The 27,980-nt window shown below is 39.0% G+C and overlaps 1 protein-coding gene and 1 long non-coding RNA gene across 6 annotated transcripts; both read right to left on the reverse strand.

The window, feature by feature from the left end:
• Positions 1–5,275: 5,275 nt before the first annotated feature.
• LOC137831127 (uncharacterized) lies at positions 5,276–9,027 on the reverse strand. 5 transcript variants are annotated; one of them, XR_011084345.1, is made up of 7 exons: positions 8,884–9,027; positions 8,392–8,693; positions 8,213–8,270; positions 8,076–8,108; positions 7,413–7,482; positions 7,103–7,335; positions 5,276–6,939 (listed from the first exon to the last, which is right to left on the reverse strand). It is a non-coding gene; the product is annotated as an uncharacterized lncRNA (long non-coding RNA). The 5 variants fall into 5 exon arrangements; XR_011084346.1 differs by having other exon boundaries at positions 8,186–8,270; XR_011084348.1 differs by lacking the exons at positions 8,076–8,108; positions 8,213–8,270 and having other exon boundaries at positions 5,276–6,546; positions 6,798–6,939.
• A 13,649-nt stretch (positions 9,028–22,676) lies between these two features.
• LOC137824580 ((-)-germacrene D synthase-like) lies at positions 22,677–27,733 on the reverse strand. Its single transcript, XM_068630247.1, has 7 exons — positions 27,536–27,733; positions 27,180–27,465; positions 25,307–25,682; positions 24,982–25,197; positions 24,757–24,895; positions 23,340–23,585; positions 22,677–23,020 (listed from the first exon to the last, which is right to left on the reverse strand). Exons 1-7 carry the CDS (start codon positions 27,674–27,676, stop codon positions 22,727–22,729), a joined length of 1,698 nt encoding a protein of 565 aa, XP_068486348.1. The 5' UTR covers positions 27,677–27,733; the 3' UTR covers positions 22,677–22,726.
• Between the last annotated feature and the right edge of the window lie 247 nt (positions 27,734–27,980).

Raw genomic sequence — 27,980 nt, forward strand, 5'->3', positions numbered from 1 at the left:
TTATATGCCTCCAGATCAATTTGAAGCTTATGTAGCTTGGCCTGGGGACATGTACTATTATTCTGGGATGCAGATCCAATAGATGAAGCAGAACCATCTACAATTGTAGGAGAAGACTTTAATACAAAGCTGGATGAATTCTTAGAAAGAGAAGATTGTGCACAAAGAGCAAAACAAAAACATGGTTTTATCTTTCTAGTTTTCTTTTCTTTTCAGTTATTTAAGATTTTTGTCTTTCTAGTTATTTTTTTTAGTTGTTTATTTTTTTTTCTTTCAGTTGTTTAATTTGCTTGTATTGTTATTCTTGAATTATTTTCAGTTTTCATTTGATTGTTGTTTTGTTTTCTAGTTTTTTTTTCTTAAATAATAAGAACCACAATATTAAATTTGAATTGTGGAAAAAATATTAATCAAACTTTATCTTTGAATATTAAACAATAAAATGAATTAGACACAAGTTGGAAAAGAAAATATGATTGAATCCATATTCAAATGTAGTTGAAATTACATGAAAATTTAACAGGATGATTTATTAGAACATAGAATGACAAAACAATAAGGAATGAGACTAATTAAACAAAGTGAGTGTGTGTCTTAAACAATTTTGAGAGTTTTACTGATGAATTGAAAGTTGTTGTTGCTTAATTTTTATTTTATGTTACATCATAAAATAGCATGATGATGATTAAGGCATTTGTGTTAATTAGGAACCCAGGAATTTTGAGAGTTTTACTGATGAATTGACAGTTGTTGTTGCTTAATTTTTATTTTATGTTACATCATAAAAGAGCATGATGATGATTAAGGCATTTGTGTTAATTAGGAACCCAGGGTCAAATACCCAACCTTTATGTAAATAGAATTAATTTTTTTAATAACCCTTTGGAGCCAAGAATTTTTGTTATTATTGTAACCTAAACCTTGAATGATATTGTTCCCGCCGGCTGACCAGGAAAGTCTTCGTGCGTGGCTTCTACTCGCGAGCTAGGGCACCTTCGTCTTCAACTTTAGATTCCCGTCTTTCCCCGTTGCGAGCACCTGAAAAGAAATGGACAAAGGGGCACCCTCGCGGCGGTTTGCACTCCGACGGTCAAGTCAGCAAGCGAGAACATCAAAAGACACACCTCCGTATCGGAGCACCGTGAATGGATGCTCTGAAGGTAGTAAAATAACTGAATTACTGATTTCTCCCTAATTGCCTGTGCGTACAGTGGCTCCACGAGCAAGCAACGAGAGTGTGTGTAAAACAGAGTCTGGATCTCGTCTCAAACGCCTAAGGCCTCTTTTAAACGTCTAAAGCATTCAAAACATCTTAAAGTGCATTTAAAGCATCTTAAAGCGCATTTAAGGCGTTTAAAAATGTCCAACGCGTTCAAAATATTCAAAGCATTTAAAGCGTTTAAAGTGCTTTAAAGCGTTTGAAACGTAAACTGAAAAAAAACGTACCTTAGCAAACTTTCAGGGAAACTTATATACCTTGATGTCTGAATGCTTACTGCCATGTGTTCTTCTGACTTGATCGCTATTCTACGTGGATGGCCTTACAACACCGTAACCCAATTTAGGGATATTCCATCGTGTAAGTCCTCCTTCTTCGAAATGCATTTGGCGCAAGGGGTGACTTTCTGGGTGCCAACTCATGCGCCCTTGCCTCTAGTCACTCGCCCTGGGGGTGTATCTACCTTCCTCTCGTACGACGCACATGGTTCGCCCCTGGGCGTGGCCCTCTCATGGGTAGTATCTGTCTCAGGGGTCTCCCAGAGGTGGCGTGGGTACTTCACAAGTCAGGTTACTCCTCACTGGTACTAGGAATATGGCCTTGAAGCCACCATTCTCTTCTCTTATTACTGTTCTGAGGTACTGAGGCCCCTCGTGGTGTCGCCCCCTCCACGATCTTTCCTACTCGTGGGTATCGGGGGGTGACACCGTCGATGCCTTAACCTAGCGACGTCGATGCCTTAACCTAGCGATGCCTCATCCTGGCGACGCCTTAACCTGGCGACGCCTACACCTGGCGACGCCTCACCCTGGCAACGCCTACACCTGGCGACGCCTCATCCTGGCGACGTCTTAAGCGGTCAACCTGTTGACATTCCTCCCCGGGCTCCCTGGATGGGTCCCACCATACATTTGACTTTGGCTTTGACTTTGACTTTGACTTTGGTCAACGCCTGGGGACAGGACGGTACAGATATATTTTCCTACCCATTGGCATGTTTAAGGAAGTAAAAAATAGATGCAATACATATAGAAAAGGGAATGGTTGGTTCTAGTTGTTTTAGAGTTTAAATAATTCAATTATTGGAAATAGGAATAATTGATGCCTACTATTTGAGAAAAAAAAAGAAAAAAAAATCATGAATAATGATAAGTGTTAGATTTCAGTAATATTTTATATTAAAATAAAAACACTTATAGATATTAATTGATAAAATAAATATAAAATTACCCTTAATTTATGAATTTATACCTCTCTACATATTTTATGATTTTAATTTGAATAAGAACGATTTATTCCCAATTTTTTGTTAATTTCAGGATTCTAGGGAAGAATGGAGATGATTGGGCAAAAGGAGAAAACACAAAGCTAAAATGGGGGAGTTTGAACGCACCAACACTCACCAAAGCTCGCCCAAACTCGTCGAAGCAAGACGCCACCAGAGGATCTCACCCAGGCAAGATTACTCAAGTGATGTTGGGCCCTTTTTCGTACAACTCTCCCAAGCGAGCCCAATAATGCCCAAATGAGAAGTCACTTAGCCCAAGCCAATTAGGATTGAAAGGAAAACACCATTGAGTGAATTGTAATCAAATTGGGAGGATAAAAGGTGTTAAAAACCCTAGAGGAGGCAGCCGTCAAGGAGAAACATCCTGGATCTTCTTTTCTTGCTCTCCCTTTTTGTAACAACCAACATGTGTGGCTAATTCTACCCTTTTTGGGATTGGGAGTAATCTATTCAAACTCCTATGTATTAAGGTGATATCTAAACATAATATTTTGTTCTTGATTGATTATTGCTATTGTCATTTTGTTTGTAATGCTTGGTTTACCATGATCTCGAAATTTAGATTTGACTGGAAAGTACTTATAAGTTTCTAACCCAAATGATAATGCTTAACACATTTGAATGCTAGGAATAGATTTGAAATGTTAATTGTTATCAACGTCTAATCTTAACGACAAGAAGTTTTTATAAATATGCGAGGAATCGATATAAATGATTTTTATATGGGCATCAATATCAATCAAAGGAGACAATATTGTCATGCTAATCAAAATACGAAAGAGTGAGAAAGATGAACCTCAATCCCTATTTTCCTATTTGAAAAAACAAACTCTTTGACTTGTTTTCTTATTAATAATTGCAATCTTAACAAACTCTAACAAACTTTATCATTTTGTTTTCTATTTAGTGAGTCTTTTACTTGATTATTCAACTATTCCTTATGGGTTCGATATCTGTCCTTAGGGAAAAATTATTACTTCTGACAACATGGTGCACTTGCCGTAGAAAAGTCATCAAATAAGAAAAAAGAAAATAAGGAAAATTGTGAAGTCAAAGAAAATGGTGATTAGATAACACATATGTGTTGTAATTTGATTGCAGGTATGTTGTTCTTCTTTAAAATGTGCATTCTGTTATCTGAAATACTTTTTTGAAGCACAATCTCATTATAACCCTGTAAAAGAGCTTAACATTCACGTTTTTAATATGATTGTGATATGAAAATGAAGTGAAAAGTAATTGTGATTTGTTAGGATTCAATGAAAATAGAGAGAAACATTTACTTGTGAGTATATGAGAAGAAATTCCTTGATGAATTTCCGTTTTATTATTTTAGTTTGATCCTGGAAGTTGATTGTATCTATATTTTGCTATATTTGAAGTTGGAAGCAACATAAGTTTCTAATTTAATTTGTTGTTTAGTAAATAAAGTTGTTTTGATATTTAAATTCAAATATGATTTATTTATATTCATTTAGTTTGCTTGAGAACAAGCAAGATTCTAGGTTGGGGGGAGTTGATAAGTGTCATATTTCAGTAATATTTCATATTAAAAGATAGACACTTATGGACATTTATTGGTAAAATAACTATAATTTAACCCCTAATTTATGAATTGAAACCTTTTTTTACATATTTTGTGATTGTAATATGAATAAGAATGATTTATTTCCAAATTAGTGTTAATTTCATAATTCTGGGGAAAATGAAGATGAAAGGGCTAAAGAAGAATAAACAAGATAAATAGGGAAAGTTAGAACGCTCAAAACTCACCAAAACTTGCCTAAGCCAGAAGCACTCCAGAGAAAATCACCGAAGTGAGCCCAATCTCGCCCAGACGAGATCACTCCAGAGAAGTTGGTCTTTTTCTCGTCCAACTCTACGAAGCAAGTTGTAGCTCGCCTAGGCGAGAAGTCATGTAGCTCAAGCCCAACTAGGTTAAATATGAAGCGTGAGGCATAACCCTAGACATCATTAAGAGAATAGAAGATGATAGAAAACCCTAGAGGAGCCCACCGTCAAGGAGAATCATCTTGAATTTTCTTTTCTTGCTTTCCATGCTTGTAATGGCCAACATGAGTTGCTAATTCTAACCTTTGAGATTGGAAGTAATTTGTTCAAACTCTTATGTATTGAGGTGATATTTAAACATAATATTATGTTCTTAATTGATTATTTTGATATTGTCATTTTATTCTTAACGCTTGTTTTATCATGATTTTGATCATTAGATTTGAGTGAAAAGTACTTCTAAGCATTTGATCTAAATGATAATACTTAACATATTTGAATGTTAGGAATAAATTTGAAATGTTAATTGCTATCAACTTCTGCTCGTAACGATAAGAATTTTTTATAAATATGCAAAAATTTATCAATTGACAATTTGATTTAATAATATAATACACATTTCTATCTATCTATCTATCTATATATATATATATATATATATATATATATATATATATTACGTAGAGTATTTAATTCATGTATAAAATTGTTTACACTTATTAAATTACTGTATAATTTATAAAATTTGTAAATGAGTGTTGAATTGTTTTACTTCTCCATGACATTTTAACAAGAAAAGATAATGTAGAATTGTTATTTTGTCAATAATGTCACCACTTTTATCATACAAACATAGATGAAAAATAACATAAGGAAACATTTATGAGAAATATAGCACAGAGTAAACAAATTGCAGAATACTCTTAAATTTATTTTTATCCATAATTAAAAGTAAAACACAGGGGAAATGTGGAAGGTTTGTGAATGGAAAATGACTATAAAATTCTAAAGTAGTGAACAATCACATAAACAATTCCAACAAATTCAAAATAGTAATTCTCTTTCCCATCATAACTATATATAATTATTTAGACAAACTTCTCATAAGTACTTCTAAGAAAAAAAAATAAGAAAAAATTAAAATAAATTATCCATAAGTGATCCTGCCGGTTGACTTAGCGCCAAAGCGTTGTCTCGTCACGAACCTCCTCACCAGCTTGACTCCACGTGCCCTTCAAGTTCACACCACAAGAGCTTCCTCAGGGAACCTGAAAACACAAGGTGGCGCCTCTGCGGCCGATGGCGCTCCGACGCTCAAGTCAGTAACAAGAACACCCAAAACTCAGAGAAAATATGCTCTGAGGAACCGTACTAAAGGCACACAACCCTAGCAGAATGAGCCGTAATGAAAACGTACCTCTGCAAATTCTGTTAAGTTTACCTTTATAGCTAGGTTTGCTCTCTCTCCAGGCCGTTATGCTTTTGGACGCGTGGCTCGCATCCAACCCTGCACGTGTCGCCATCGGGGCTGGGATAGCAGGTAGCGCCCAGCCCTACACGTGTCATCATCTGAGCCAGGGTAACTCGAGCGTCATTTCTCTATTGCACCCAGCCCTACGCGTGTCGTCATCTGGGTTGGTGCAACTTGAACGTTATTTCTGTGTAGTAACCAGCCGCACAACTAAGTCATCTACCCATGGAGCAAGCTAACACGCAATGTGCCTTAGAACACTACCTGACCAGGCGAGTATCGGGTGCAGCACAATGCACCATCTCTGTGATACCGCCTGTTTGTTAATGGCACCCTCCTTAACACTGCGCCATGAGTGTTCTCGGGCTGAGGAGACCTTGTCACCAACGAATGTCCACTCTGGGAATCCTGTCGCTGATAGGCAAGCTGTCCCCTTCAACCCACACGCCCTTCACGCCCTATGCTGGCGCGACAATCGCCTCACTGGAGTTGTACACTTGAACCTACACTTCTGGGCCTTCATCAGCTTCAACTGAGCTTGTCGGGGAATCCGGCGACGTGCTTCCTGCGGCGATATCAAGCTACCTGGTCGCCAATCGCCAAACACGTCGATGACAGACAAACCTGGCGACGACCGACCATGTTCATCGCAGAACGCCAGCTCCACGAACCGGCGACAACGCTCACCTCTGAACCATCCATCCTTCCCTTGCCCACGTGCTCCGCTGAGCACGCCCCACATAGTCACGTGCAAGCCACGTCATCATACCCGATGTCCTGGTCGTTACAATAAGTTAAAATTAATTTATATATAAAATACTTTATAGAAAACATTTCTTATAATTTATTTGATATTTTTTTTAACTTATGTATAATTTTATTTTAATTCATATAAAAAATATTTATTTTTTAAAAAAATACTTAGAATGAAATTTGTATAAATATATCCTTATTAATATTGTAACTTGTGATATGGAGGAGCTCAAAACAGTTGATTCATGTACTTTTGAAGAACATGAATCACTAACTTTCTGTAAACGCCTTCTATTGGATGATAACTGTCCCAAAACACATTCTGAAGCATTAGAACAAGTAGCATCCAAAGGATTGCATAGCACTGCAACCTCTAGTTTCCCCGTGCCACAGCAACCTCGGTCCAAACTTTAAAGCCTGTAATTCAACAACTCAACTTTAGATTTTTCTTCTTTTAAAGAATCATTACAAAAAACACATGCTGTTAGATATTTAACAAATTGATAAAAGTACATTAAAAAATATTAAAGATGTGAATTCTCATGAAAGAATGAATGAAACTAAGTTAACTTGGGATTACCATAATTTTGGTAATTCTGAATGATATCGAGTAGAGGGTTGTAAACATCAATGTAAACAATCCTGCTTTTGGAGGAGTTTTGAAGGGAATCATGTTCTTTGAGAGCTTGGAATTGAACAACTTGGCTGCATAATTGTACTTTTCTGAGCACCCTCTTACCAATCCTCCAGTCAGAGTTATCTGTGATGGCACATCCAATAGGTGGTGCACTCAGCACTCCAATTCTACGGGCTCTGAGATTTTATGGGTAGCAATAATATAATTAATAGCTAGATAGCAGTAGTGAAAGAAACCAGAGGAATATCTTTACCAGGAAGAAAAATCATCTTCAATGGATTGATCATCATCACCTAATCCAAGTGTAACTAGACGCTTTGCACCTGCAGCAAACACAACCATGTAAGAAGATATCTATGAAAAGACGATAACTACTTTACATTATAAAGTCTAATATACAAACTTCAGAATTTTACTAGAACGTGGTTTTATTAATATACACTTCAAAGGACTAATACAAACAAATCTACAGAAATATAAAACTTAATACGATAGCGTTTTCCTAAATTTTAAACAAATTACAATCATCTAATATAATTCCACCAGTGCAGGCTGGAGTCTATGTTACATATATCTAGAATTAAGAGACTGTAATAAGATTGCCTAATAAATGACTTATAGTACTTTTTGAAAGTTTGCTTCAAACATTATACACCAATTAGACATTTTGAAAGGCTTATCAAATACATTCAATCTATCAATGTAAGGCAGCATTCCACTAAGCAAACAGAAATAGCACTAGTAGTTTGACTTTGCAGCTAGGAAGGAGAAAATTAAATGAAACAAAAATAAAAGGCACAAATGAAAAGATGTACCAGGTTACTCAGCTTTGATCAACTACAATGATTCTATGCAATCGTAACGAGACAGAGAAACTATTTAATACTTTTGAAAATACGGAGATAGAATTATACACCTTGTTCAGTAAGTTCTCCATCCACAACTTTACCTATTTGTATCAAAAGAACGGCATCAGAAACAAATGATAATTTTTTTAGTTAAATAAAAAAAATCATCTGATTTTACCCTATTAAAATGCTCATTGTTTGGTACCTAGGCAAAAAACTCCATATTCAAGTTTTTGAAGACAAGTTCCCCTCTCATCTTTTCCCTAAAATTAATGTCCAATGAAACTTAGAATCATTTTAAGTAAGCCATATGAATGATGAAAATGCAAGGATAGAGCAAGGCCTAAGATGTAGAATTTATTTAAAAGTGATGTAACTATAAACCTTAGTAAACCATTTGTAGAATTTTGCAGCATTGTTTGTTGGTTCTCCGTCTCCGGCTCAACCACTTTCTCCTCCACCGCCAAACCACCGTCGTACGCCTCCTCCTTCTCCGTGCCCCATTCATCATCACTCGTCACCGCTCGGACACGCCACGCTAAAGTCACGAATTCGGCCGCCATCCTCGGCCTTTCGACGGGCTAGGTACAAATCCCGAGCGAAGGTGGTGGCGAAACAGAGGCTGAAGAGTTTGTTGAGGTGCGAGAGAGACACCATTGTTGAGAAAAGAGAACAGAACAGAACACCTAATTTTCATTCCAAACAACATAACAACTACCACAGTTTACAATCCAAACGTTCAAAAGTCTGAAAACACTCATAATAACCCAATCCACATCCATATTCGTAGCTTAGGGTTTAAGGAGACAACTCAATGAAATCAAATGAAACTCGCAAGCATTTTAAAGATTCAGATTAAGTAACAAACTAACTAACCTTATGCGAATTCTTTTGCTGAATTAGAAAATAGAAGCATGAATCAGTGTTGAGTGTGAGAGATTACAGTAAAATCAAGAAGAAAGAAGAAGATAAAATCATATTGTTTGTAATTTTAATTTTGAAGATATGAGAAGACAAATTTTTTTTATTATGTAGTTTGAAAATATCCATTGAAATATGAGATTTTTTTCTAGGTTACTACTATTTCAATAGACATTGTCCTTCAATACTTATTATTTTCATCTTGAACTTTTCTATGAGTAATTTTTTTTAAATAAAATAAAAAATGTATTGTGATTTTTGTTAACACTTTAAGCAACGCTTTTAAAATTGTGGTTGTTATACAAACTTTAGGTAACAACTTTAAAATTGTTGTCTTTATAAAACCATGACCTATTACAAACGGCCACGCTCACCTAGACCACAACTAAAAAACCGTCCCCTAAACTCTAGGCTACGATTTTATGCTTTAGGCCATGATTTTATGTTATTACCTAAAGTAATATTTATTGTAGTCTTAGGATTTCCACATGACATGCTAGGAATGAAGGGTATTTTGAGAACTCAATAGTCATCTTAGAAGTCTCCTTAGCTTATAAATAAGAGACTCTCATCTTGTAATTTCTAGACTTGATTGATATATGAATTTGTGTTTATGAAATTCTCAGCACATTTATCCAAGTCTCTTCTATGATACTCATTGCATTCTTAGAAACTCAAAGAAGTTGGCATAACCTCTTCCTTGCCCTTTGCACCTTGTAATCTCATGCCTAAACTAAGAACCATCATGACTATTCGGTGCTTCCTCCACAAATCTACAAGTTTTTTGCTGCCTCACATCAATCTACACTCAACACTCAAAAAGAATTCCATCATCTAAGAAGGAGCATGGAACGACTTCCATCACTTTATCTTAAAAACAACTTCAAGAAAGCTTCAAGATTCGTCCAAGAACTTGAATCCTTCCTTTCAAACTTGAATCACTTCACACACAAGCCTTACAACAACCTTTCGCAACCTAAATTCATTGCCTTACCCATTAAGAATACCTCTTCCACCATTAGGAGTTGTTTTTCTTATTCTAACATTGCCTTCAGTTTTAAATTTAAGAGTATTGTGAGAGCATTGCTCGCTAGCGAGAGGAGACCTCGCTCGGTTGGAGATTGGCTCGAGAGGGAGATCGGCGGTAAAACTTTAAAGTTGGGGAAAAATCTAGACGACGGGACACAGGAACAGATCCCCAAGGTGATAGGCATGCATCTGGACGCGTTCGCGTGGTCTGCCTCGGATATGCCAGGAATCGACCCCGATTTTTTATGTCATCGCCTAGCAATGGACCCCCAAGTCAGACCAGTCCGACAAAGAAGAAGAAAATTCAATGAAGAAAGGAGACAGGCGATCAGAGATGAGACGCAAAAACTCCTTGAGGCAGGCCATATCAAGGAGATACAGTATCCGGAATGGCTCGCCAATGTTGTATTGGTAAAAAAGAGCAATGGGAAATGGCGAATGTGTGTCGACTTCACAGATCTAAATAAAGCCTGTCCAAAGGATTCCTATCCTTTGCCGAGTATAGACGCCCTAGTGGACAGCGCAGCAGGGTGTAAGTTGTTGAGTTTCTTAGACGCGTTCTCGGGGTACAATCAAATTAAGATGCACCCCATGGACGAGGAAAAAACTGCCTTCATGACAGAACAGTCGTGCTATTGCTACAAAGTGATGCCTTTTGGGCTGAAGAACGCGGGAGCCACGTACCAGAGATTGATGGATAAAGTGCTCGCGCCTATGCTTGGGAGAAACGTGCAAGCTTACGTTGACGATATGGTCGTAACATCCTTGGAAAAAAACCAACATATAGCCGACTTAGGGGAGCTGTTCGTTACGATAGCCAAATACAAGCTAAAGTTGAACCCCGAGAAGTGCATTTTCGGTGTGGAAGCGGGAAAATTCTTAGGTTTTCTCTTGACCGAAAGAGAGATCGAGGCAAACCCTGACAAGTGTGCGGCCATTTTGGCAATGAGGAGTCCTGCTACGGTGAAAGAAGTGCAGCAGCTCACGGGTCGGATGGCCGCCCTGTCGCGATTCGTGTCTGCCAGTGGGGAGAGGGGTCACCCATATTTCCAGTGCTTGAAAAGGAACAATAAATTTGTCTGGACGAAAGAGTGCGAAAAGGCTTTCATAAAACTCAAAGAATACTTGGCAAGCCCGCCGGTCCTGTGCGAACCCCAAGTAGGAGCGCCCCTCAGATTATACTTCGCCGTAACCGAGAAGGCACTGAGTGCGATGCTCGTCCAGGATCAAGATCAAACTCAGAAACCCGTTTATTTTGTCAGCAAGGTATTGCGGGGCCCAGAAGTGAGATATCAAGCTTTGGAGAAAGCAACATAGGCAGTAGTGTTTTCGGCGAGGAGGTTGCGCCACTACTTCCAGAGTTTTACAGTGTTGGTGATGACCGACTTACCTATCCAGAAGGTCCTGAAGAAACCAGATGTGGCTGGAAGAATGGTAAAATGGGCGGTAGAGTTGTCGGAGTTCGACATCAAGTATGAGCCCCGGGGACCGATCAAGGGTCAAATCTTCGCTGACTTCGTGGTCGAATTATCTTCTGAAACAGTGCAAAGCGCCGGGGATGGTTTTCGTTGGGTACTCTCAGTGGACGGATCCTCTAACCAGTTAGGCAGTGGGGCCGGGATAATTCTGGAAGGACCCAACGGCGTGTTGATAGAACAATCCCTAAAATTCGCCTTTAAAGCCAGCAACAACCAGGCGGAATACGAGGCTTTGATCGCTGGCGTTTTGTTGGCAAAGGAGATGGGAGCAAGGGTGTTGTTGGCCAAAAGCGATTCATTGCTAATCACAGGCCAAGTGACCGGCGAGTTCCAGGCTAAAGATCCGCAGATGGCAGCTTATCTGGAGTATGTGCAGGAGTTGAGGAAGTCTTTTGTTTCGTTTGAAGTAGTGCATGTGCCAAAGGAGCTGAACGCCCAGGCCGACTTACTAGCAAAGCTCGCCAGTTCGGGCAAGGGGGGCAGGCAGAGGACCGTCATACAAGAGACCCTGAAGACACCTCGAGCGTTCGTGGCAGACCACCAAGTTCTCCAAATCTGCAAGTCAAAGGAAGGGATGGCAAGAAGTCATAAATCCCTATCTCAGGAGACCTTGAGAACGCCAAGGGTTAGAGCGCATCCAGTGGGGGAGATAAAAATGACGCAAGTTTGCGCCGTCCACGAGCCGGACACATGGATTACGCCATATCAGCAATACATCGCAGATGGCTTACTCCCAATGGACTCGGCGGAAGCTAGGAAGGTAAAAAGGAACTCCAGCAAGTTCACCCTCATCGATGGTGAGTTTTACAGGTTTGGGTTCACACACCCCCTTTTAGTATGTGTGCATGGAGAAAGGTGCACGAGAATTATGACCGAGCTTCATGAAGGGATTTGCGGGAGTCACATCGGAGGTCGAGCCTTGGCAACAAGAACCATCCGTGCGGGTTATTATTGGCCGACAATGAGAGAAGACTGCAAGAGATATGCCCAACGTTGCAAGCAGTGCCAGGAGCACGCCGATTGGCACAAGGCGCCTCCGGAAGAGTTAAAATCAATCTACAGTCCCTGGCCTTTCCACACATGGGGAATCGATATCCTGGGACCCTTCCCATTGGCGATTAGGCAGATGAAGTATTTGGTTGTGGCAGTCGAATACTTCACGAAGTGGATTGAAGCAGAACCAGTAGCCCAGATCACAACGCACAAGATACAGAACTTCGTATGGAAGAATATTGTGTGTCGCTTCGGTGTGCCCAAGCGTTTGGTGTCGGATAACGGGACTCAGTTCGCAAGTCACCTGCTGAAGAAGCTATGCGAGGACGTTGGAACTCAACAGGTGTTTGCTTCTGTGGAACACCCGCAAACGAATGGGCAGGTGGAGTCGGCTAATCGGGTTTTACTAAGAGGTTTGAAGAGGAGATTGGAGAAGGCCAAAGGGTCTTGGGCTGAGGAAGTTCCCCGTATAATATGGGCATATCACACCACTGAACAGTCAGGAACCCATGAAACCCCGTTCAGCTTGGTGTACGGGTGCGATGCAATGATCCCAATTGAAATCCAGGAAAGCTCGCCGAGATTCCAAAACTTCGTGGCAGAAGACTCGAATGCAGAAAGGAGGATGAACTTAGACTTGTTGGATGAGGTCAGGGAGGAGGCAGGGGTAAAGGCCGAGGCGATAAAGAGAAGAGTCGAGCGCAAGTACAATTCTAGGGCAAGGCCAAGACAGTTCAGAGATGGCGGCCTAGTAATGAGGAAGGCCCACCCGTACGAGATGCAGAATAAATTGTCATCCAAATGGACGGGACCGTTTAGAATAACCGAAGCACTCGGGAACGGCGCCTATCGTTTGGAAACACTGGAGGGAGGGGCGATTCCTCGCACTTGGAACGCTACCCACCTCAAGTTTTATTACAGTTGAAACATTGTAAGTAGCAGTTAACTCAAACAATCAAGTGAAAACAGTTTTTCAAGGTGGCGCTCTTTTTCCCTGAGAAGGGTTTTTTAATGAGGCCACCCAATAAAGAAAGTTCGAGTTTATCAAAGTTTTCCCAGTTATTAAGCTTGCATGATTATCATTTTAAATAATTTATCAAAGTTTCCCAGTTATTGAGTTTGCATGTTTGTCATTTTAAGTTTTCAAGAGAAGACTTTGTCGTCCTTGTATAATTTAGAGCAGATTCAGATCGCATGCATTCAGTCCAAAGTTTTAAGACCTCATCGCCACCTCGCGATCGGAGGCAAAAGTATAAAGTTTTAAGTCCTCATCGCCACTCGGCGATCGGAGGCACTAGTATAAAGTTTTTTAAGTCCCCATCGCCACCTAGCGATCGGAGGCACAAGTATAAAGTTTTTAAGTCCCCATCGCCACCCAGCGATCGGAGGCACAAGTATAAAGTTTTTAAGTCCCCATCGCCACCCAGCGATCGGAGGCACAAGTATAAAGTTTTTAAGTCCCCATCGCCACCCAGCGATCGGAGGCACAAGTATAAAGTTTTTAAGTCCTTGTCGCCACCTGGCAATCGGAGGTGAAAGTTAAGTTTAAGTCCTACTCGCTTAGAACGAGTATAGGCGAGAACAGAATAAAAAGTCCTACTCGCCTAGAACGAGTTTAGGCGAGAACAGATTAAGAAGTCCTGCTCGCCAAGAACGAGTATAGGCGAGTGTTCAGAGCAAGATGACAGGTATGTCCAGTATGAGTTAAAATCCGTGCGCCTAGTCCTTGAGCAGGGGTTAAGGGATTCCTTCGGGACGCCCCCTCCTCAAGTATGAATAGCTAGCCCCGGTACCAGAGAAAGTCCTCCTCACCCTCGAGTGAGTGCAGGCAAGATAAGGTTAAAAGCCCTCAGTCCATCCAGGGAAAAGGTAGCCCCTGGGCAATGTTGAGGCACCAGAGAAAGTCCTTCTCACCCTCGAGTGAGTGCAGGCAAGATAAGGTTAAAAGCCCTCAGTGCATCCAGGGAAAAGGTAGCCCCTGGGCAATGTTGAGGCACCAGAGAAAGTCCTCCTCACCCTCGAGTGAGTGTAGGCAAGATAAGGTTAAAAGCCCTCAGTGCATCCAGGGAAAATGTAGCCCCTGGGCAATGTTGAGGCACCAGAGAAAGTCCTCCTCACCCTCGAGTGAGTGCAGGCAAGATAAGGTTAAAAGCCCTCAGTGCATCCAGGGAAAAGGTAGCCCCTGGGCAATGTTGAGGCACCAGAGAAAGTCCTCCTCACCCTCGAGTGAGTGCAGGCAAGATAAGGTTAAAAGCCCTCAGTGCATCCAGGGAAAAGGTAGCCCCTGGGCAATGCTGAGGCACCAGAGAAAGTCCTCCTCACCCTCGAGTGAGTGCAGGCAAGATAAGGTTGAAAGTCCTCAATGCATCTAGGGAAAAGGTAGCCCCTGGGCAAGCTGAGGCACTAGATAAAGTCCTTCTCGCCGTCGAGCGAGTTCAGGCAAGATAAAGTCCTTCTCGTCGTCGAGCGAGTTCAGGCCAGATAAAGTCCTCCTCATCCTTGAGTGAGTTCAGGCAAGAACAGGATACAAGACCTCTTTGCTTAAGCAAATTGAGGCAAGTTCGAAAAGTTTTAGGTGATGACCTAGAAATACACATGTCACTTGGCAGATCAGGCAAGCGAGATGTCAGATACTAAAAATGACTCCCGCCTATTGCTCAGTAAGTAATTTTGTGTCAAATGTTATTGCTTTAGACTAACTGTTTGTTCAAGATAAGTTGATTTCCAGGAAATTAAGCATCAGTTCATGCTAAGTTAATTGGGTTGAGTAAAAACCAACCAAGTTATCAGGCGATCGCACAACAGGTAAAAGATAAATCATGAGCATAAGTTGACACGGTTCGAAGAAAGAAGTCATTACAAACAGGTTCGTTGCACATGGACAGAAGTCGAATATGTAAGTCTTTCAGAGTGTTTCTAAAGAAAATGTCAAATAAGAACAAATGAAAACGTTAGTCTGAGGGTACGATTTTGCCGTCTACCACTTCATGACAAATTGAGAACTGGGAGAGGTCCAAGTCGGGGTAAGCACAAGCGAACTGTTCCAAGGCTGCGCTAAACCCGGAAGTCAGAACGTTTGCGGCGTTGAGGTCGAGTTCTTCACTTTGCTTCTTCAGCTTTTCGTTCTCCTCAAGCGCCTGGGCAAGCTTTGTTGTAGATTCGCTCAGCTCTTTCTCTTTCTCGCTCAGTTCCTTGGCCTTTTGGTCCATGTCAACTTTGATTTTACCCAGCAGATCCTCCCTCTCAATTGACTTGGCCTCGAGCTCATCCACGTAAGCCCCTTTAGCTTTGAGAGTCTCCTCAAGGCCCGCTATCTTCTCCTGTTGATGCACGAGTTTGCCCTCGAGTTCAGTGACCTCTAAGAGTTTGGTGCTGAGCTTTTGGTCTAGTTCAGCGCTGTTTTTACGTTCGCTCCGCAACTCCTCCTTCAGAGCATTCTCTAACCGCGAAAACTCCAATCCCCGCATCGTAAGATCACGCTTAAGTTGTTGGACTTGGTCCTTCGCAACACCAGCTTCGGATTTATACTGGCCCAAGGAGTCCCTTAAAGCCTCGCCCATCATCTGGTGAAGGCGTTTCTCTACGCACTCGGTGGTCATAGCACTAAGGTAAGCGGCGTGGGCTTTCAAGACCTCCTCGATAGGGGCTGGAAGAGCAGGGATTGGAAGAGGAGTCGGGGGTTGGTTCTCGTCGCTGCCCTCATAAGTATGGACAACCAGGGGAACATCAGGACGCGGCGGCAACACGTCCGGCTCCACTACAGGTTGGGGAGACTGTTGAATGTCCGTAGTTTGCTCCGGAACGCCCCCAGCAGCTGAGGTGTTTGACGGCAAAGCATCCCCAGCACTCTCAAAGGGTGTAGAAACGCTGGGGAGATTTTCCGCATAATCTGGGCCCGTACTCTCGTTTGCGGGTAGCTCGGCGACGGTCGCCCTATTCCTTTTGCGGATAAGTCCATCTTCAGTGCTCTCGTCATCCTCCTCATCCGACACCATTATGGGATTCTTCCTCTTGGCCCTCTTTGGCGGCAGCTTCTTTCTCGAAGGGGCAGGAGGGGCGATAAGGGAAGATGAGCCCACGGGAGGAAGCTCGCCTCGGGCAACCGCAGCTTCCGCCACAGAATTCGGGACGGTTTGAGAGCCCGCGGCGAGTTTGTGGCGTTTGACTACAGAACGCAGCCTAGCCATATGATCCTTTCCCAGCATTGTGTCTGCACGAAGTGATCGATGTCCACAAATCAACACAATTACAGACACAGATAATTAGCAGTGCAAAGGTAAGCGCAGGATATGTAATGCGAACAAACTTAGTAAAGAAGTAAAACAGATTTGGCACAGGAAGAAAAATCCAGGTGGAGTGGGGGAACAGACCTATGTAAAAGTCTAGTTGACTCTCATAAAATACGAACTTGATGATCGAAGAGGTAGGTAAGGTAGTATTGGTCGAGGCAACTTCCTTCCAGAAGTGGCACAGGTCTCTATCGAGCTCACCCATTTTCTCTGGACTCCTGGCTTTCCGAAAGTGATCCTGAGAATCCTTTTTTCCCTTGTCAACCCAGTACAAGGGGAACCCATCGAGGAGTGTGGGACTCTGATCATTACAGCAAACACGAACGAACTTACCCTTCCAATCCTTATAAGATTGTTGGAAGATGGAAAGGATGGATCTCCCAGCAATCCCATTAAAGCTTACCCATAGGCGGTCCCCGGGGTTTTTGACCTCAAACAGAAATAAGAACACGTCTACAAAAGCTGGATGGCCTAAATGTGCGCAAACAATTTGGTATGCCCTGACGAACGCCCAGCCATTGGGATGCAGCTGAGCAGGGGCAATATCAAGCTCGGTAAGAAGCTCCCTCTCAAAGCGAGTAAAGGGGAACCTGAGCTTAACCTTCTTAAACACGGTTGCGTAAACAAAGCAGAAAGGGTGACCATCGTTGCCATTGCTATCAGTACAAACGGGTTCCCCGGGAAGACAAGGACGAATAACAACCTTGTCATCATGCTCCTTATGGAATGTCAGGTGGGTCTTATCTCTCAAGCGAAGAACGTCAGCCTCAGAGTTAATCGAGGAAGTCTCGTTCAGCAGGGCTGGAGGAGCCCAGGAATACAACAGTTTGTAATCAGGAATGGGGCGGACAGTGGCGTTAGTTTCTGGGGGAGTTGATTCCAGTTGGTTGAGGCGAGTGGGCGCAAGCCTCTGAGCCCGGTTTGAAAGGATGCCAGGATCTCTAGATGGGTTACGAGACGTGGAGGGGTTTCCTGACGAAGGTTGTTTGCGAGATTTCGAAGGAGGGTTTGGAGAAGGGGCGGGGGTGGCACCTGTACGAGCCATCGAGAACTGCAGGAAAGACGAAAGGAAAGTAAGAAAAGGAAGGCGGAGGGTTGCTAAAAGGAATGATTCGATTCGAAAAATAGGAAGGGAAATCAGCATGAACAACAGGGTCGTAGGAAGGGAAAGAAAACCTAAAGGCGCAGAAAAAAAAAGAAAAAAAAAAAAAAGAAGCAAGACAAAGAACAAACAGCCCACAACGTATGCGTCAAACAGTTAAGGGATGATGCAAGTTGGTCAAAATGCGGTGAGCACCAACAAAGTAATAAAGGGTTTACCTTTTTTATGATGGAAGGAGCGTACGAGGAAATGATGATTGGGGAGTCGAAGCGTTCAGCAGAGCGTATCGAAGGTTTGAAAGTAAAGCAGGAAGATAATGTAACAGTAGGGTGGCACGAGAAGTTTAGAATTTCGAAAGTCATGGGAAGCGCAAACGACACGAAATAACAACCATTGATGAGTCCACGTGTCATTTGATGAGAGGGGGTTGGTGAAGTGTCAAATCAGTAACCGGCGTGCGCATTAGCGCGCGAAGCCACGTAGATCGTCGAAGTTTAAACTTATCCTCCTCGAGTCGCCAAGGGCGATGACGTGATCAGGTAGTGCGAAGGGGCGGTCTGCAAAATGTACACGACCGCCGACGGGTCATCGTCAAACGAAGGGCTAGGCGGTCTGACGTCGCTGCGAGCAGTATGTCACTAACCGTCTCAAATGAGCTCGGGCACGATAATGCTGAAGGTTTGAATAAGAAAGCTCAAACGGGAAGGCAACCATCACAAAGGCGAAGATCGAGCAGAGCCATAAACAAGGCAATCAGAAACAGGATGTTTAAGGAATGGGAAACAAACGAAATCTAAGAAATTCACGCCGAGCGTAAAGGCGATATCGAAGTGACGTGCGCGGCATGACAAAGAACACAAGCATGCAAGATAATTTAAACAACATTCAGCATAAAGAAAAGTACATAACCAATGTTAGGGTTACAGACAAAGTTTGTAACATGTGCAAAATGGAATTGTAGTCCTATACACGTCCTAAATATCCACACAGAAAGCAAGAACACGTCACTCATCAGTGGCCCCAGGCTTCAAGCAGTGCGACGAAAAGGCCCCGTCTCCAAACCGCAAAGCCCTAGTCAGAAGAGTCCTCTGATGATCGTTTATCTTTGAACCTACGTGAAAGGAAGAAGTAAAGTATAGTAAGAGACATACGCGAAACAAGGTATTTCTGAGCGGAATCATAACAAGAAGCGGGAAGGTCATGAGAAAAGCCTCACACACATATATATCTTTTTAGAAGCTCGGCATTATACTCCAAGCTTATTAAGGCAGCCGCATCAAATCCTCCAACACCCGCCAGGATCTTGCAAGCTTCCTGGTCCCTTGAAGACAGTTTCTTAAGGGGTTTAGATTTCAAAGCTTTGGCGTCCTTTGTCCAGTACAAAGGAAAGCCGTCCAGGGCAGAAGGTACCAAGCTGGAGCAGCATACCTTAAAAAACCTACCTTTCCACCCTGTGAAAGTTTGCTGAAAAGGAGTCAAAAGAATCCTGCCAGGGACATTGCTAAGGGTTACCCACAGATTGTTTCTCTGCCTCTTCACCTCAAAGAAGTGAAGAAAAATGTCCACAGAAGGCGCGCACCCAAGGAAACCGAACAAAATGGCAAAGGCCTTCACGAAGGCCCAACTATTAGGGTACAGTTGGGCTGGAGCGGTGTTCATCTCCGTTAACAGCTCCCTCTCGAACCTGGAAAAGGGAAGGCGTACGCCGACGCCCTTAAAAACTACTTGATAGAAATAGAAGAAGGGGACCCCACTATTGGATCGTTCATCCCCGCACACCGGCTCTCCCATGGAACAAGGGAGCACGACGATGTCATCATCGTGCCTCTTTGCGAAGGCACGATGATCGTAGGAACATGCTTCCCCCACGTGCTCCCTCAGGGCCCTGGTAGAAAGTAAGCAAGAGTACTCGTCGAGTAGTTCGCTCGAAGCCCAGGGATAGAGATCCTTGTGACTCACTCGGGAGGAAGAGGGATTGGTAGACATCCTAGTGTGCACTAGCAGTAAAGAAACTGGAGGTCAAGGGTTCAGTAACGCAACAAAGGCAAGGGTCGCAAAGAAAGAACGTGGGGCAAGAAGTTCTTGGAAAGAAGGTGAATAGTGCAAGAAAGATACGAAGGAAGCAGAGACAATGAGTTGAGATGCGAGGTTTTCAAGATTCGAGCCTCATGATTGAAGCGGTAAAGCAAGCGCCTCATGAGTGGGCCACGTGTCGCGAGGTAAAGGTACGGATTAAAATGTCATTTAGTTCACTCAGAGAATGTCACATCGTCAGAGCCCTTGAGGGTACGTTGCGCTAGCGATACAGAAATTTCACGTCAGTCGATCGGAAGATGGCATGTCATCAAAACGCCGCAAGGGCAGTAGGGGGCAAGCTTTAGTCTTTTTGCTGAAAACAAGTTATCAGCTCAAGACTAGGGGGCTTGTGTACCGACCAGGTCATCGGGTATGATGACGTGGACAAGAGAGAGGTAGGTAGTCAAGAAGTCAACACAGTCGACGTATGTAAGGGCGGTGTGCTCTACCACTGAGTAAGCCGTTATCGCCGAGATGTGTCACCACCAAGATCATCGCCCATCGCCTAAGTAAGACACCGCCTAGGCAAGACATCGCCTAAAGAATCAACTCGCATGACGTAAGCATTTCACAGAGAGAGGGCCCACACGAGGGGTAACCCTAAGTTGGGCAGCGACGCTGTGGGTCCCTGTGTACAGAATAAGTGATCAAGTCAAAGGGGCACGTGGTAATGCCCACGTGCTCATTGAAGGTATCCAGGGAAGGCTGCATGCATGACACGTGTCCAATTAAGGGATTCGAACAGAATGATGGCGCGATAAATACAGCACTCAAGTTAGAGCCCAAGGGGCCATGAGGTTATACATTGCACTCCAAGATAAGGGAAGTCCATGGGCCAGATACGCTAAGATCCTAAAGATAGTGGCGCAAGGACCTTCTCCAAGGAACCCTAGATAATAGCAGGCAACGCAGAGGTAAACCCTAGTTTTCACTTATATATAGGGCGCAAATAAGCCCTAGAGAGGTACGTGTTTTTCAGTCCACAGTTACACGAGTTTAACCTAGTTCCCAGATAGACATACAGAGCGAAGACCCTAATTGTCCTTGACGGCGCATCCGCTGAGAATACAAGACAATTAGGGCAACACAGTTAAATCATACAGTTTCAGTCATTGAGATAATTATACAGTTTCTAGTATTTTGGTGTTTCTCGCTAGCTGACTTGATCGTCGGAGTGCAAACGGCCGCGAGGGCACCCCTTTGTTCTTCTTTTTTCAGGTACTGACAGACGAAGCAAAACGAAGGTGCCCTAACTCGTTAAGACAAGCCACACATAAAGACGACCCAGGTTAACCGGCCGGAACAATGATGTAATCATGTTAATTTTCAAGTAAAAAATACAGGACATAATTATAAAAAAATCAAAGTCAATTAGTATTAATTAATATTGAATGTACAAATAATATTGAAGTGTCTATCTATCCTAAATGCAAAATCCTAAAAAAAAACTAATGCAAATACTACACTTAATGCTTAAAAATGAGAAGAAAAAAATGCAAAAATAAATAAGTATAGAAAATAAAAACAACAATAATAAAATAAAAACAAAAAACATAAATAAATAAACAATGGCAGAAAAAAATAATAACTAAAAACATAAATATACAACATTAAATAGTTTATGTGAAATGAAACATACTTAATGACGAGAAGTACACAATCCAATAATGTTGGGACTTGTTCTTTTTGTGTGTCATGGTGTTTGACAATATGAACATTTTTTTGTTTGATCATGTTGTTCTCTTATGTACATATCAGTCCTTATTCAACTTGACTTAGGTCTCCCCTTTGACGTTATTTTCATGTCGGAACTTGGGCATAGTATTTGATCAGTGTATGCAGGTCAATACTCTTCATTTATGAGTTCCATCAAATAGTCTTTCGTAACATGCGTGAATATCCGGGAGGAAAAAAAGATCTGTTGCAATGTTGTTGTTTTTATTTTCTATATTTATTTATTTTTACATTTTTCTTCTTCTCATTTTTAAGCATTAAGTGTAACAATTGCATTAGTTTTTTTTTAGGATTTTGCATTTAGGATGGATAAACACTTCAATATTATTTGTGCAATCAATATTAATTAATACTAATTGACTTTGATTTTTTTATAATTATGTCCTGTATTTTTTACTTGAAATTGACATGATTACATTATCAATAATAATAAAAAAAATACTAATTTATGTTTATAGATTTTTAACTTTTATGTTGTTGTTGAGTTTAATTTTTTATTTTCTTTATTCTTAAAAAAAATTAAACTAAACATTTTTTATTTATTACTTTTTTATTTTTATTTTGTAAAAACTCATTTCTTTATTCATTAATTATATTTCTAATTATTTTAAACATTAAAAATACTTATCTTTTAATGTATTCAAAATTAAAATTATAAAATTAAAATTATTTTTTAATTTTAATTTGCTGAAGCCTTCCAATAGGCTTCTAATTATAATCGAAAATAATTAAAAAAGATAATAATAATTTTTTATAAAACTTTTGAACATGAGTATTTTATAGAAATATATAGTACGTATTTGAAGAGTGGTATTTAGAGTATGTTGCTTTAAGGAAAATTGAAATATCATCCTCAATTATAACAATTAACTTGGTAATATTTACTACAATTGTATCTTGAACAAAAATGAAATTTCATTATAAAAAAAGATATTTATTATTTTTAAAAGTTGTTAATTTAAAGAAGTTTTCCTTTTAGACAAATATTTGTTCTTTGACCGACTTGTTGAACAATCTAAAATGGATATTCAATCAACATGTAATTAATAAAGACAATAGTAGATCAACAATAATTTATAGAAGACCAAAGCTTCTAGTTACACGAACATCTTTTTAACTAATAAAGATTCAATGTGATTTTTCATTATTCCTCCTGCATTTGTATAGTTATCTTCATCTTTGTAATGCATATCGATCACACGTGCAAAGTTGACTACACGCATAAGAAAAGTCATTGGTACTTGAGTAGGAGCTAAGCATGCATCATTTATGTCCTTCCAAGCATTCTCAACTAACTTTTGTAGTTCTTCAATGGCACATTTCCTTGACACTTTATGCTGCTTCATATAGCAGGAAATGCTTGAAACAACATGTTCTCTCTGTTGTTCAAACTTCATAAACAAAAATAGAAAAATAAAAATGAATAAAAAAAAATCAATATTTAACAAAAACATATAGGATTTATTGAGATCTTACCAAATTATTATTAAGTTTACCTCTTTCATACTTTTTAAAGTTTTGCAACTGCTAACTCTTAATATAAGATAAATAAGATGTTTATTGTTAAACTCAAATTATAATTCTATTATTACTATTTCTTCTCGATATATTTTGTAAAATTAGGTGCATTTATCAATAGTCCCATAGAAAACTTTGTCACAATCTCTTTTCAGTTAAATTGATAGAAATTAATTAGTGTCTAGTACGTACCTCATCTCCGACAATGTCATCCATGATTCTACATATAGTTGTAGAAGCTGCAATAATTATTGGTTCATTTGTTGCCCATATGAGAACCTCCTCTGTTGTATCTTTCATGCCCAGGAAAGATAAAGTAATTAAGAAAGGGTAACCACTTGATATTTCTCTTACTTTCATGTACTCCTCCATTGTTGGAATGTGGTTGGTATGACACCATCTTCCCTCAGCCATGTGAGCCTGGACTAGTCTTTTCATCTAGCATTAAAGTACAAATATATAATATTGAGAAATTATTCCATACTCACTAGTGCAAAAAAAGGGTTTTACAATGTGTACAGATAACGGTTTAAGTTAGAGTGTCGTCTACAAAAATGCAGTGACAATTTTGAAAATAAGATCAACATATAGACTATAGTTCTAATTATAAATGTTGTCTATTTAAAACAGAGCATATAAACTACGATTCATGGCCAACCATTACCTATAATGGCCACTATAGACTATGATTTTTTAGGCAATTGTTGCCCTATATAGATTACGGTTATTAGGTCATAACCTTCGCTTATATGTTTTTTTATTTCCACTCTAGGCTTTTTCTTCTTTGTGCTTTCTTCTCCGCTACTTCCATTGTTGTCTTCTTTGTGACTTCTCTTTATTGTCATTGCTCGCATTCCTTGTAATGTGCCTTCCTTATTGTTTTTTATGTTAATTTTCATATTTTTTTGTGCTTTCTTGATGAATTTTTCTCTATTTTCAGTGTTGAACGAGTGCGTTCTCAGTTTTGAAAATGCTACTTGTGTTCTCTTTCCTGTCGTTGTTGTGCATCACCGCTGAAGCTCTTGAGTTCCTCTACAACCTCTATTTCTTTACCACAACCTTTGTCCACCATCTTGAGTTTGCACAACCTAAAGTCGTTCTCTCTCAAAAATTTCTCAACATCAAACTTGGATAAAAAAAAATAAGGACAAGATTGAAGAAAACATTTTAGGATCATGTAAGCTATAGGTGATTGTTCTATATATAATCATTGTCTTTAATGGTTTAATAGACTATGATTGTGTGGTCGTCGTCTATAATTCAAAATTATAGACAATGTGTACATAGATTACGAATCTAAAACCGTAGTATCATATGCATATTTTGGCAACTGCACATAGTAGTAGTAAATCCAAATTCCTTGTTTGGTCATTAAATAGGATTGGTGATGTTTTTAGATGAAAATTTATTTTTTTACACCATTAATATTGTACATAAGAAATATCTACTTTCTATACTCCACACACAATTCAAATTAGTTGGAAAAAAGATATTTAGTTTATATTTTTTATGCAAATACAAAAATAAAAAAATAAAAAAGAAATTTTGATTTAACTTCTTAGTATCAGTTGAATAAAGAATAAGAAAAAATTAATGAAACTATAATTACCTCTTTCTTGGCATACTTCATAAAATATACTTTTCCTTGCTTTCTCATCTCTTTCTCAATTTCTTCATAAACATCCAAAATTGCCTTATAACATAATTGCATGTATTTTGGCAGATCAACCAAGCAACAAATATCCCACCTGCAAGTCTTGAGAAAGTTATCTTTGATATATTGGAAGAATTATGCTAAATATATACTATTATATGTCATTTTGATGTGTCGAACCTCTCAATTGCACTGGTGAAAAGCTCAAGTTCTTCAATGGTTCCATAAGCATCATAGAGGTCATCAATGATGGAGGCTAGAGCTATTGCTTTTGTTGTTATCCATCTATAATATTGTGGTTCAAAGTAGACCCCCAAAATCCAAAAACAACATTCTACGATCCTATCTCGTGTAAAAGGTAAATTGGTTGATACATTTAAATCTTTAGTCCACCATCTGCATCACAAAAAATTGCACTAAGATTCCAAAGACAAGAACAAAAATCTTTAACTAATATTCATTGAATTATGCAACGAAAGGTAAATATGTGTGAGGAAGACATTACCTGGTTAGACTGCTGACTTCTTTCAAATGTAGCTTCTGCAACATATTAAAATCTAATTTTGCAAATGTTAACAATTTTTCATCATGAGATGGATCTTCTTCGTAGTAAGACATATAATATGTTGCCTCCAATCTAGGCAAACCTCTTCGAAGTGATTGTTTTAAGCTATGTTGCACTCGTGCCACATGAGAACAACTTAATTGGGTGGTTATAAACTTCGTTAACTGCTCGAAACTGAACTTATGTGCTTCTTCAAGCATATCTTCTCCATGACATCTTAGTCCTGCTGCTTCATACAAGCTTAACATTCCTTGAATATCATCATCTAAACTTTCCTTAAACTTTCCGGTTTGGTCTTGGAATTTACAAAATATACCTGTTTAATTTATAAACATGTGTTAATTTCAAGATATTTATTTGATTATATAATTATTATAAGGGATGCTACCACACAACCAACTTACACAAATTAAAATCAAACTATTTACATAAGTTGGTTTGAGTCACCCTATAAATCCAATCTTAAAAGTGAAATTTGTTTTGAAAAATAATAATTGTTTGTATAATTTAAAAGAAATTAAAGCTTATTTTGGATCAAATTATATTTATTAGTGGTTAGAAAATTTTGATAACCAAGAAATATGCAAAATCCGATGTATTTTTCTTTTTTTTTTTCAAAATCTATATACCAAACAAACTTGGTAATATTAATAATATTAACAAAAAGTAATGAAATATACCTGTGATTCATATTCCACTATGGAAAAGCGAGAGAGAATAGAATTGTAACCAAGAGTTAGAGATAATGATTAAGAGTGGGACCATACTTCCTTACCCATAATATTTATAAGTCATATTTATAAAAATGTTGTCTTTTTATTTCTATAATTGAGAAAAGACCATATTTTTATTGGTTTAAGCAACCCTTATTCTAATATAGTTTATTCATTACTAAAGACAACACTTTAAAATTGTGGATTAAATATAAATAGTTTATAAGTCATGGTCTTTAGTAGTTCATATGTACACACTAAAAAAAAGTGTAGTCTTTTTATGTTTAAAAAACACTTACATACAGGTGGACTTAGTGTTGCATAAGACAAAAAAAATGTTATAATTTAAAAAATGTGAATTAAAGTAACTATATTTTAAAAGTCGTTTTCTATATTAAAAACAACTTTAATTAAATATAATTTAAAATACTCATAATTAAAGATTGCATTTTATTATTTTAAGTCATAATTTTTAATTTATTTTTTTCTTCCTGAAAAATGTTATTTATAATAATTTATTAATCATATTTATAAAATTATAATTGTTTTACTTTTTAGAACACATTTATACAAGGTGACCAAGTATTGTGTAGTCTAAAGTAAATAATAAATGATATAGTGAGTCTATTTTTATATTTCTCTTACATATTTAACTTCATCCTTACTTTAGTTAAGAAACTCATTATTTTATTCCACTACTTTGTCCCTCAAACCACGTTTTTTCAATAGTTAGATTTTTAGCCAAAATTATTAAACTTTACAAGTTTTTCTATTCTTCCTTTTCTTTTGTTTAAAAAAATTGTAGACACGCATCCTACCTCATGGTCTGTTTCAAACCAACTTGAACTTGATTAACTCATTTATGATTCATCTGCCCAAGAAAAGCTCAAAATTTGATTGGAGCAAAGTATTTAAATTTGTTTAGACTTGTTTGTATATAGTTCACTCGACTACAAACAAAGACATCCATGATGTGATGATGCAATGCAACTAGTACCAAAGTAGCCCAAAGAGCAAACTCGAAGAATAAATTTAGTAGCATCACAAAAGAAGTTATTGTTTTTGAAAAAAAAATTGGTTAAAAGTTGATGAACACATACTTGAAGAAATGCGGTATCCATGCTGTCTGAGCAACCTAAAGAGTAGAGCCGTATGGTAAAGATTATCACTATGAGCTATGATATTATTGTCCTTTGTTGAAATGTCATAAATTTGACAAAGAAGAGTGTCAATTTCGTGCTCAAAATGGTAAGAGACACCCAAACGTTGGACATAATCAATGAAGTTCAATTTAAAAGAGAAATTGTTATGATCAATAAGTGAGACAAGGATCTTCATCACGTCCTCTTTTAATAGTTTAGCTTGTTGAATGTGGCTATCACTTTCCTGCATGAAATAAATTAAATGTAAAATACATGATTTTAGCTAAAGAGATTGAAAATGAAAAATGACATACAGCGAAAGTAGGAACGTAGGAAAGGAAGCGATCGCCCCAAATAGAAGGATGAAAATTTGCAATGGGTCGAGTGAAAGGAGATTTTGCACCATTGGCAGAAGTTGGAAGTGATAAGCTTCCGTTAGACATGGTTTGTTGCATATAATGTAAGTGACTTTTTGGTGAAAAGGAGGTGTATCTCTTAGCTTTCAAATGTTGAACAACAAACAACCCAACCTCTTACATTTATAAGAAACCAAAGTTATTTGGAGAAGGTAGTGAGATAAAAGTAGCCTCATTTATGAATATCTATAAATTTAGTGTAATTTTATAATATATCTAAACCTTTTATTGATCTCCACTATTTTACCGTAAATATTTTTTCCCTTTTTTCATTAACTGTAACTCCATATTTATGTCTAATTTTAATTCTACCACGTGAACCATGAGTCATGAAACTTAATAA

Source organism: Phaseolus vulgaris, chromosome 11, assembly GCF_000499845.2.
Source record: "Phaseolus vulgaris cultivar G19833 chromosome 11, P. vulgaris v2.0, whole genome shotgun sequence".
Taxonomy (NCBI): domain Eukaryota; kingdom Viridiplantae; phylum Streptophyta; class Magnoliopsida; order Fabales; family Fabaceae; genus Phaseolus; species Phaseolus vulgaris.